The 12,332-nt window shown below is 39.0% G+C and overlaps 1 protein-coding gene across 1 annotated transcript in view; it reads right to left on the minus strand.

Annotated features, from left to right (window-relative positions):
• Window positions 1-11,722, minus strand: part of MRPL1 (mitochondrial ribosomal protein L1) — a 56,765-nt gene extending 45,043 nt beyond the window's left edge. Inside the window, exons 1-2 of the mRNA XM_005857431.2 lie at window positions 11,518-11,722; window positions 10,169-10,292 (exon numbers count right to left, since the gene is read on the minus strand). Of these exons, the coding sequence (XP_005857493.1) occupies window positions 10,169-10,292; window positions 11,518-11,557 (164 nt within the window). The 5' untranslated portion in view covers window positions 11,558-11,722. The remainder of the gene's footprint in view (window positions 1-10,168; window positions 10,293-11,517) is intronic.
• Between the last annotated feature and the right edge of the window lie 610 nt (window positions 11,723-12,332).

Genomic DNA, 12,332 nt, shown 5'->3' on the forward strand with positions numbered 1-12,332 from the left:
AAACATTGTTTGGGATATAAGATTGCTTTAGGCCCAGTCTAAAGGTTATTTTGCCCAGTTTTAACATTCCAAAGGTCTGAGGAGTAGACCTGCAAGGCAAGTTCCTCTGGGTTGGCAGCTCCAACTCTACTTTAAAGGCTCTGTTTATACTATTTTTTACACCCTTTTATCCATTCAAGTTACTTTGCTAAATTCCTCCCATTTAAAAAGATAAAAGTATCTTTCCCAGCACCTTGATTTGGCCATGTGACCAGTTTGGCCAATAGAATAAGCAAAAGTGACAGTTTCTCTGCTCTAAGCTCAGGTTACACGAGGCTTCATGTGTTTCCACTTACATGTTTGCATTTCCGCCATTTTCATAAGAACATGCCTGGGCTAACCCAAAGGTGGGAAGATGAGACATGAAACACAGCTGCCCCCAGAGAGCCCCAGGCTAGGTTAGACAATTCTCACCTGACCTGCCTACTCACCGATGCACAGCTTGCCCAGCCAAGGTCATCAGAGACACCCATCCAAACCTAGCTTACATCAGCTGACCCACAGGCATGTGGGCAATGACAAATAATTGTGGGGTGGTTTGTTATATAGCAAAAGCTAACAAGGTGCTTACAAAATATCTAAGAAAATATGTTCAACAAGTAATTGCAGTTAAGAGTTTGAAGCTAAGAAGAAAAGAGAGAACTAGAGGTGATATATTTTCTCAGCATTAAGTCAATTCACACCTATAATCTTTTACCCATAAGCACTTTAAATCAGTGAAATAATATTCTATAAAGATGCTTGGGTTCTGTGGTAGGCAGAATAATGGCTTCCCACAGATATCCATCTCTACATGGCAAAAAGGACTTTGCAGATGTGATTAAGGTTAAAGATCTGAAAATGGGAGAGTATCCTGAATTATCCAAGTGGGCCCAATCTAATCATACCGAATCCTTATGAAGCAGCGAAACTTTCCCCTTTTCCCACCTGCATCTGACCAAGATGGTAAGAGATAAGAGAAATTCAAGCATGAAAAGAGAATCAATTTGCCATTCCTGGCTTTGAAGGTGGAGAACTTGGGGTAATGTAGGTGGCCTCTCAAAGCTGGGAATGGAAAGGAAGCAAATTCTTCCATAGAGCCTCTAGAACAGTGGTTCTCAACCTTCCTATGCCGCGACCCTTTAATACAGTTCCTCATGTTGTGGTGAACCCCAACCATAAAATTATTTTCGTTGCTACCTCATAACTGTAATTTTGCTACTGTTATGAATCATAATGTAAATATCTGATATGCAGGATGTATTCAGGCGACCCCTGTGAAAGGGTCATTCGACCCCCAAAGGGGTCTCGACCCACAGGTTGAGAACCGCTGCTCTAGAACGAAATGAAGCCCTGCTAACACCCTGATCTTAGCCCAGTGAAATCCATGTTAGGCTTCTGACCTACAAAACTGCAAGATAATAAGCCTGTGTTGTTTTAAGCCACAATATATGAGGTAATTTGTTATAGCAGCAACAGAAAATTAATACAAAGTTCTATAAAATTTATGTGAAAGAAGTGGATGACAGTAAAACAACTTTTTAAAAAGTACCTCAAAAACCATTCCAAAGTTAATTCCATTCTCACTTTTAGACTCAATGAAACCTCATTACCACAACTAATATAATATGCTCTCAGCTAATGAGCAATTTAACATAATAGGAGATAATGCCAATGCTCACTGTCTAAGTCAGTGGTTCTCAACCTTGGCTGCACATTAGAATCACCTGGGAATCTTTTTAAAATCCTGATTTCTGGGCCTCATCCTCCGGAAATTCTGTTTCTTTGTTACTAATGTTGTGGCCCCACCCCATAACAAAGAAACAGAAATTCCAGAGGATGAGGCCCGGAAATCAGGATTAAAAAAAAAATTCCCAGGTGATTCTAATGTGCAGCCAAGGTTGAGAACCACTGACTTAGTAAGCAGGAGCCCAAGTGGATGGAGGCGACATGCCTCAGCTACCTGGGAAGTACTCCACAAAATCCGGAAACCTTCCAAACTGGAGAAATCATATTTTTATTTTATATTTAGTAAAAGAGCAGTGAAGCCAATAGAAGAAGAAGCCTAGAGAACCTGTTTTAGTAATAAACTCTCTACCTAAAATAAACTAAATGAGTAAGAGTCCTAGCTGTAAGGAGAAAATAAACAAATGGGACTACATCAAAATAAAAAGCTTCTGCACAGCAAAAGAAACCATCAACAAAACAAGAAAGCCCACTACATGGGAGAACATATATGCCAAAGTTATATCCGGTAAAGGTTTAATTTCCAAAATTTATAGGGAACTCATACAATTTAACAAAAGGAAGATAAACCAATCAAAAAATGGGCAAAGGACCTAAATAGACCCCTTACGAAACAGGACATACAGAAGGCCAAGAGACATGAAAACATGCTCAAAGTCACTAATCATCTGAGAGATGCAAATCAAAACGACAATGAGGTACCCTCTCACACCTGTCAGACTGGCTATCATCAACAAATCAAGAAATGACAAGTGCAGAGAAAAGGAACCCTCTTGCACTGCTGGTAGGAATGCAGACTTGGTGCAACCACTGTGGAGAACAGTACGGAGTTTCCTCAAAAAATTAAAAATGGATCTCCCATTCGATCCAGTAATCCAACTTCTAGGAATATATCCCAAGAAACTAGAAACACCAATTAGAAAGGATATATGCACCCCTATGTTCATAGCAGCACAATTTACAATAGCTAAGATTTGGAAACAGCCTAAGTGCCCATGCATGTACCTTGGTTGTGGGCACAACCCCAGTAGGGGGTGTGCAGGAGGCAGCTGATGGATGTTTCTCATCGATGTTTCTAACTCTCTATCCCTCTCCCTTCCCTTCTGTAGAAAATCAATAAAATATATATTTTTTTAAAAAACTGTGGTACATCTACACAATGGAATACTAAGCTGCTGTAAAAAAAGAAGGAACTCTTACCATTTGCAACAGCATGGATGGCACTAGAGAGTATTATGCTAAGCAAAATACGCCAGTTGGAGAAAGATAAACATCACATGATCTCACTCATATGTGGAATATAATGAACAACATAAACTGATGAACTAAAATAGATCCAGAGACACAGAAGCATCGAACAGACCATCCAACCTCAGGTGGAAGGGGAAGGGGAAGAAGAGATCAACCAAATGATTTGTATGATGCATATAAGCATAACCCATGGACACAGTCAGTAAGAGGGGTGAGGACATGTGTGGGGTGGGGGTGGGGGTGGGAACGAGTTGGGAGAGGTCAATGGGGGAAAAGGATTCATATATAATACTTTAAACAATAAAGAATTTTTTTAAAAAATGAGTCCTAGCTGTAACCTACAGTTATACTTTACATAAATGCTGATTTCACCACTAAATTTTCATTCATGGCTGAACCTGTCCATTAATTTGCAATTAATATGAAATTCCCAGGGGCTGAAATATGATTTTTAAATTAACAAATATCTGCAAAACCTAGTGAAAGAAAAAAAGGAAGGAAGGAAGAAACTAAGAAACTGAGTTGGGTATACAACAATTTACTTATTTATGCTTTGAACCTTGTTTCACAAAATACATATTTGAGGTGATTCAGTGAATATATATTTTTTAAAATACTCATTGAATTTTTTTTTTAGAGAGAGAGGGGAAGGGAGAGGGGGAGAAAGAGAAATGTTGATGTGAGAGCAGAACATCAATTGGCTGTCTACTGTGCAACCCCTGTGCAACTGGGGATGGAGCCAACAACCAAGGCATGTGCCTTGACAGGGAATCGAACCAGCAACCTTTCAGTGCCCAACCAACTGAGCCAGTGAAAATATTTTTAAGTTACAAATGGAACACTGCTTTAGTAAAAAAAAAGAAATTTTTTTTAAAAAAGAAAGAAAAGTATAAATCATTACAACACAGATTGAATAGGACTCTAAGGAAAATATTTTCTTCCAAAAAAAAAAACCTGCAACTGAACAAAATCCATTAATAATAATTTCATAGACCAACTGCCTATTTTCTATGACTCTCCAAAAAGTGTCTATCTTTATTCATAAGAATCATGTCCAGAAGAACTTTTTTGTTCATGTTCATGTAATTATGTAAGGCCCTATCAGGAGAGCTTAAAAACTATAATTCTCAGAGCCTAAAATAAATCATACTAGAAAGGCTTTTTTTGGAAAATGAGGGAGAAACACCTGGCAGTCTGAATCAAAGAGAACAGAATTTAGCTGCAGTTACCTGGGTAACTAAACCACATAGATTAAATGAGTAAAAGAGACTGTGCTCAGGTAATAACTTTCTGCCTGCCTCATCTGTCCCCTAATTCCAAAAACATGAAAGGAAAAATAATTCCATAGTTACACCCAAATAAAGAATTATAAGAAAAAATATCAGTGCTATAATAAAGCTCACTTCAAGACCTTTGAAGATCTATGACTCCAGAGATCCAAGTTCTTTTTTAAAAAAATATATATTTTATTGATTTTTTACAGAGAGGAAGGGAGGGATAAAGAGTTAGAAATATCGATGAGAGAGAAACATCGATCAGCTGCCTCCTGCACACCCCCTACTGGGGATGTGCCCAAAACATGTGTTGTCATGGTCACACCTGAAGACCTTAAAGCCAATGCAGGTGAGTTATTTGCATTAAGAAAGCATCACTCTAGAGCAGCCGTGGGCAAGGATCCGGCCCTTTTGAAATGAATAAAACTAAAAAAAAAAAGACCGTACCCTTTTATGTAATGATGTTTACTTTGAATTTATATTAGTTCACACAAACACTCCATCCATGCTTTTGTTCCGGCCCTCCGGTCCAGTTTAAGAACCCATTGTGGCCCTCGAGTCAAAAAGTTTGCCCACCCCTGCTCTATTCACTGAGCCAAACCTGCTAGGGTTCTTTGAAGGAAAGAAACCTCTGACATTGAAGAATTGAAGGGTTGGGATGGGGGAGAGGGGAGGAAAGCATACAACTTCTGTCAAACTAAACTGAATTAAACAGCACTAAAGAGAAAATGCCTAGGGCATGTAATTATTAATGGAATGCAAATGTCTGGAATTTGTATTTCTCAGTGTACATCACATAAATAAACTCACTAACATTTCTGATGCTGGTTTATTCATTAAACTAAATGCAGACATTCTGCTTCCACTTACAATGTAACAGCTGACAGAATAAAACCCAATCATTAATAATACAAATAAATGAAAGTAAAAAAAAAAAAAAGAAAGAAAAGCAAAGCTGGAAAGAGCTTTAACAGTAAGAAAGAGTGAAATAAAAATCACCACTTGTCTTGAATCCATCACAGAGCTGAGATCACAGGGCAAATGAGTAGCCTAAAATCCAAGGAGTCAATCCACACTCCCACCCCGCCCCCATGCATACCACCAGGGCAAGTTTCACCCCTAGCAGAGTATGGGAGAAAGGCAAGCAGGTAAGGAAAAGAAATCAGCAAAAATTTTAGGGCGAGGGTGACAGTGTAAACCCCCTTGGAAGATGCAAACACAAGGGAAGTTCACACTCCCTTCCTAGGGCCTTTTCACAGACCTCCCCTGATACTCTTAGGAAATACTAGAGCAGGCCAAGAGACTAGAAATCCTCCCTGGAGGGTGCAGACAAGGAGGAGATCAGCCACTGCTGCCAGAAAAGCATGTAACCCTGAAACCCTCTAGGGCAGAGGTAAACATCCATTCTGTGTAGGAAAAAGAAAGAAGAAGTACTAAAACTTCTACCCTTGAGGGTAGGGAAGGAAACAGTCCTGCATGCAGTATTCTCTACCAGTAAAGATGGGGAAGGTCCCTGACATTCTCACACAGGATCTGTGGTAGATACACACCATGGGGACAAGGAACAAAAATATTAAGAAGACCCATCCCCAAGGTCTAGCCACACTGTGCCTACTTAAGATAAATGCTGGATCTGAAAAAGCAGAGACTCCCTCACATACCTATCCCCAGCCTAACAAGCACTGGGCAATAAGCAACAGCAGTCTACTACTAGGGGAGGGGCAAGAGTATGGAGACACCCCCCCCCAAACCCCCTCAACCTCTGCACTGTACTCTCTACTCTCCCCCAAAAACTGCAAGACAGAAAACTGATCAGGACCTAGAACACTGAAGAGAAACCTTCCACAGCCCAGCCCCCACTCAAAGCACAAAGTGACAGTACAGAAATATGAAGCCAATGGTAACCATAGCAACAATAAAACCAAAACCTAGATCAACTGACTGGATTGATTCAAGGCTATGACAGAAGGGGCATGCACATTTCCAGGCATAAATACCACGTACTTCAGTCTCGACTGTTCTACACAAAATGTCTGGCAGTCCACAAAAATTTTTGAAATACTTGAAGAAAAATAACCTCAGAAGAGGAAAAGAACCAGAGTCAGAGATGATACAGTGGCCTTTTTTTTTTTTTTTAAACCAGAATCTGCCACTGGCAAACCATGGTTTATATTCACGGAGGAGCGGGGAGATTCAGAATGATAAGAGATAAGAGGAAAAAAGCAAGCCTCTCTGTCTCAGATCCTGATTTTTAAAAAAAAATAGCCGTGAAAAAACTATTTTTAGTATATTATAAAGTCAGTATATTTAATTTAAAAATTAAAATCACAACTAGAATTATGAATACTATGATCCTCTTCAAGCTACTGAATAACTCATTGTCAGGCATAAAAATATTGCTAATAATTTTTCATATTTTTAAGTATGCAAACTCCTTATACTATGTTTTTTAGGTTAGTGAAATTATTTTAAAAGTTGTACTAGAATACAAATTTAAAGAAAATGTAAAATGAAAAATTTATCTAGGACAAAAAAAACCATTTAAATATAAAATATTCTCAAAATAATTGCTATCCCTAATAAACAAATACTTTAAGAAAGCAGAAAAATGAACAACCCAATGGAAACATGGGCAAAATATATAAATTAGAAGTACACTGAAGAAACTCAGAGATTGATGATATCCAGGGTTGTTGGGAATATGGAAAACTGGACACTCTCACTCACTGCTGGGTAGGGATGTAAATTGGCACAACCAATATTCTCCAACTTCTCAACAAGAAAAGATAATCCAGGTACTATTCACACTCAAAGGAAGCCTCCTTTCTAGTTATATTTCCACCATCTCTTTCTTTTTTTTGTAATCTTTATTGGTGAAAGTATTACATATGTCCCCCTTTCCCACATCAGCCCCCTCCAGCCCACCCCCACCATCTTTCTCTTTATCCTATATTCAATTCATATCAGACTGTATTACATCCATATCATTTACTTTCATGCCTCTATATCACTGAAACACCATTCTCAAATCCCCCTGCAAAACTCTATCTTTCAAGAGCCAGCTCAAATACTTCTTGCACTACTCTCCTTCATCTGTGATCCCACAGCACTTGATCCATTCCTCTACCACAACAGTTAAAACATGTTAAAGCTACTGTGCAGATATTTGACAATTTATAATATACAGAGAGCTTCTGTTAATCAACAAGCAAAAAAAAAAAAAAAATAGGACATGAGCAGAAAATTCACAGTAAAAAATAAATAAACTGCTCTTAAATATATGAAAGATATACAACCTCAATAATAAAAGAAATACAAATTAAAACCATGATGAAACCATTTATTGCCTATCAAATTTGCAACAATGAAAATTTTGACTACACAATGTATATGGGAAAATAGGCATTCTAATAATACTTGCTGGTAAGGACATAAACTGACAAGATCTCTGTAAAGGCAAATTGCTATTACCTATCAAAATTATAAATGCACACATCTTTTTTTGTATATCAAAGAGGAGAGTTTTTTTGTTCTTAATTAACATTGTTTTTTATATTTTATTGATTTCAGAGAGGAAGGGAGAGGGAGAGAGAGATAGAAACATCAATAATGAGAATCATTGATCAGCTGCCTCCTGCACACAACCTGGACATGTGCCCTGACTGGAAATCGAACCGTGACCCTGGTTCATATGTCGACATTCAACGCCGGCCAGGATACATGTTTTTACTCAACAATTCTACTTCTCAGAATTTATACTATAAACATATTCATAATATTTTACAAGATCTATGTACATGACTAGTCATTGCAGGATCATTTGTAATAGCAAAAGATTGAAACAATAAATGTATAGCAATAGGAAAATGGTTAAATTATGGTAAACTCACACAATGAAATATACCCATGTTCACTGCAGCATTATTTCCAATAGCCAAAACATGGAAGTAACCTAAGTATCAATTGATGGATGGATGGACAAAGGAAATGTGGTATATACAAGGTAGGGCAAAAATAGGTTTACAGTTGCTCATATGGAAAATAAGACAAGAATAAACTCTGTTTCGTGTACTCAACTGTGGAATATTATTTAGCCACAAAATCTTGTCATTCGCAACATGGATGGATCTTGAAGATATTATGCTAAGTGAAATAAGTCAGAGAAAGTTAAATACTATATGATCTCACTTATATGTGGAATAAGGGGAAAAAAGAGAGAATAGATTAGTGGTTGTCAGAGGCAGAAAGGGAGGGGTAGGCAAAATGGTCAAAAGGTACAAACTTTACAATAAATAATGGGAATGTAATGTACAGCATGGTGACTGTAGTAAATAATACTGTACAGTATTTTTGAAAATTGCGGAGAGAGAAAAATCTTAAAAGTTCTCCTTACAAGAAAAAGAAGTTGTAACTCTATGATAATAGGTGTTAACTAGCCCTATTGTGGTGAACATTTCACAATATATTTAAGTATCAAATCATTATGCTGTATACTTGAAACTAATATGTTATATGTCAATTATAACTCAATAAAAAAAGAATGACTAGACAGTTCTACCTGAAACAATCTCCAAGATATGTGGAGATATATCTGGAGATTGTTCAAAGTAAGCAAGAACAGAAGAGTGTATATGGTTAAAAGTTAAAAGTAAGCAAGAACAGAACAGAGTACCTGGTGAAATAGAAACTATTTTTCCTCTACTCACAAGAATTCTGACACCAAATGCACAGGCTTTTTTCCCACACCATCTAATTCTCTGACATCAGGTAGGTGTCCTACAATTGAATACAATTCTGACGGTAGCTACCTGGTTTAGCATTAGTTCCCACAAGTTACAGGCTCAGACTCACAAGACTGCCTTCAGTGCAAATGCCAATCACAAGTCCAGGCTTCCAGTACTTCTGACCAACAAGCTATAAATCAGGGTGTAGCACAATCCCCTCCTCAGGCTTCATGATTTGCTAAAATGCCTCACAGAACTCAGAGAAACCCTTAAATATTTACCGGTTTCTTACATAATAAAGAACATGATAAAGGATACTGATGAACAGCTAGATTAGTCAGTATATAGGACGAGATCCAGAAGGGTCTGTCCCCATTGGGTTGGGAGCATTACACTCTGACACATAAATTGTGTGCACCAACCTAGAACCTCTCTGAACCCCATAGTTCAGAGATTTTTATGGAGGCTTCATCATGTAGGCATGATCAATTATGAACTCAATCTTAGTCTAGGCCTTCTCCCCTCCCTGTAGGATGGAGAGTGGGGCTGAAGGTTCTAAGCTTCTAACCATGTTTTGGTCTTTCTGGTGACCAGCCCCAATCCAGGAGCCCACCAAGAGTTGCTTTGTTAGTAAAAAAGTGCTCCTATCACCCAGGAAATTACAAGGGTTTTAGAAGCTCCGTACGTATCAGGAAATGGGTCAAAGACCCGATATAAGAACAAAAGATGCTCCCAGCATCCCTATAACTCAGGAGATTTACAAGGGTTTTAGAAGCTCTGTGTCAGGAACTGGGCAGACTAATGTAAATATGTATTATGTCACAAAATCCTAGCCTCAACACTTACTAGCTCTGTGATGTTGCACAAGTTACATAATCTATCAGTGCCTTGCTTTTTGTTTCTAAAAGAGAATAACAATAGCTTCCACATAAGGTTGCTGTAGGGATTAAACTCGTAATTGAATGCCAGTATTCAATAAATATTAAGTAGTGTTTTAAGTTATATATTTTATTCAGGACTATAAAGTCAAAAAAGCAGAGATGATAGACTTTTACAACTACATGTCCCTGTATCTGTTTATGGAACTGAGCATAATCTTTTTAATCAAAATTTTAGATGACAGCAAATGAAATAACTAAAAAAAAAAATACTTACCTCCTAGCAGCAGCAGCAGCAGCAGCAGCAAAATGTCTATTAGGCACATGAACACATGCAGAACAAGGATAAAGAGGTGTCTGATAAGCCATCTTGGAAAGATTATGCCTTTGATGTATCAAGACTTGAAAGAAAAAAAACATGTAAAATATTAATAAATGATAATTACATTCACAATTTTTATATTCTTAATCAGTGTTTTCCAGAACAAAAACATTCAATATTTTGTGATTCTTAACCATTCTTTAAAAAGTGTAATAATGGACACTCCACTTCTTAAAACTAAAGCCAAGTAAACACAACAAATTGAACAATTTTGTCTTCACTTATTTTTAACTTAATCCAGTTCAGGCTCAAAGTACGTTACAGAATATGTATGTCTGTCCTGAATATATAAAATAATTTAAATTTTACTCGTTTTTAAAAATAGATAATACATTCACAGAGTTGCTGAAAGCACTTCTGAAAGATACGAAAAAAGTGAAGGAACTGCCTCACCAGAGATCAAGACTTGTTATAAAGCTATGGTAATTAAGACTGTGGTATTGGCACAGGCATAGAAAGACAAAGTGATAAGACAATAAACAGCCCAACAACAGATTCGTGCACATATGGATATCTGAAATATGTAAAATGGGGGTGATGCTAGACGATGCTTCCACCTAAAGACCTATCTTAATTAAATAACTATACACATCACTGTGCTTCAAAAACACAACACAGAACAAAAATTAAAGAGCAATGTACCAAAAAAGGGCTGTCATCCTAGCCCTTAACTGGACCTTCTGAAATGCTGAGGAAGAGTTGCTACCAAGAAGGATGCCTGAATTAGCCACCAAAGGACAACTGCTGATCCAAATTAGGCAACGTCTTCGGAAGCTTAAGAACTGAAATCACCTGCAACTATGTAGTACCCTGAACGCACCAACAAGCATTTTGTAAACGTTCAAGTTTACAGTTGTGAGCCACACACATTCCTTTACAGAACCTTTTCCTTTTCAGAACTCACTTCGCCTAGCTAGCCAACTCCTTTCTCTCCCTGCACCCCACCAGTCTCGGAGACAGAACCCCGTCCTGGCCTCGGCCGCTGCGAGTGGCCGGAGGGGTGTCGATGTACATCCTCCTCCCATTCCACTCCTAGGGTGGACGGCTCCAAAGGGGGTGTGAGGCCGCAGAGAAGGTCGCTTTTCCACAGCAAGGACCCTCGAGAACTTTGAGCCCAAAACGAGCAGGAGGCTTTCCCAGCCCCCAGCGCAGACCCGTGCGTAGGAGTCTGTTGCACTCTGTACAAGAGGAGACTCCGCGCCACCGGTCTTTTCCCCCGGAGCCCACACAACCCCGGGCTTTACCTCTACTGAGGCATCTGACGGCCGCCGCCATGTTGATCATTCCGGATTGTGCTGATGAAATTGGTCCTACGCTTCCACGTGGAAGAAGTTTTGAAAGGGTTCCCTTCCGGAGTTGGCGGAGGGGGAAGAGATTGGGAGGAGCAAGAAAGGGGCAGGAACCAAAATCGGCTTTGGTGCCGAGTGGGAAGGGCGCTGGACGGCGTGCCCCGTGGCGGTGTTCCCCCCTCAGCCCTCCGTGCTGCCCGGGACTCCGCGTTTCAAGGTTCCGGTAGGAGAGCGTAAACGTTTTCCAGGAAATCTGCTCTTCCTGCAGAACACGGTCCTGCTGGCGGTGTCCTAACCATTTTAATTTTTGATTCTGCAAATGTACTCGGGACGATCGTCTTAATAGATGGTGAGAGTACCCAGGAGAAGCATGAAAAATAGAAAATCTGGAGAATCTCACCAGCTTCCACCGCCACGTTTCCAGTCTTGTAAAGACTTTAAAAATTCGCTAGGCTGTCCACTACACCCAAGGCGGGTGCCCCAATCACTAACAAACCTTTTAACTCAGCGCAAGATCAGAGGGGGCTTAAGGTGATATTTATCAGCTCTACATGTTGCCCCTGCTGGCTAACTATGGCATTAGGATCAACTGAAGAACAAGACTTAATAGTATAACACTATTAGTTTTAATATAACAGATGTAAGACCTACGCACAGGTTATTCTGACTGGGGAGGAAAGAAAAATGAACCAGTATTCTTCCCATTACATTACAGCTGACGGTGTGATTTATCTAAAGCAAATCTGGTCACAGATTGTGTCACTTCCCAG

Source organism: Myotis brandtii, unplaced genomic scaffold (assembly GCF_000412655.1).
Source record: "Myotis brandtii unplaced genomic scaffold, ASM41265v1 scaffold111, whole genome shotgun sequence".
Lineage (NCBI taxonomy): Eukaryota > Metazoa > Chordata > Mammalia > Chiroptera > Vespertilionidae > Myotis > Myotis brandtii.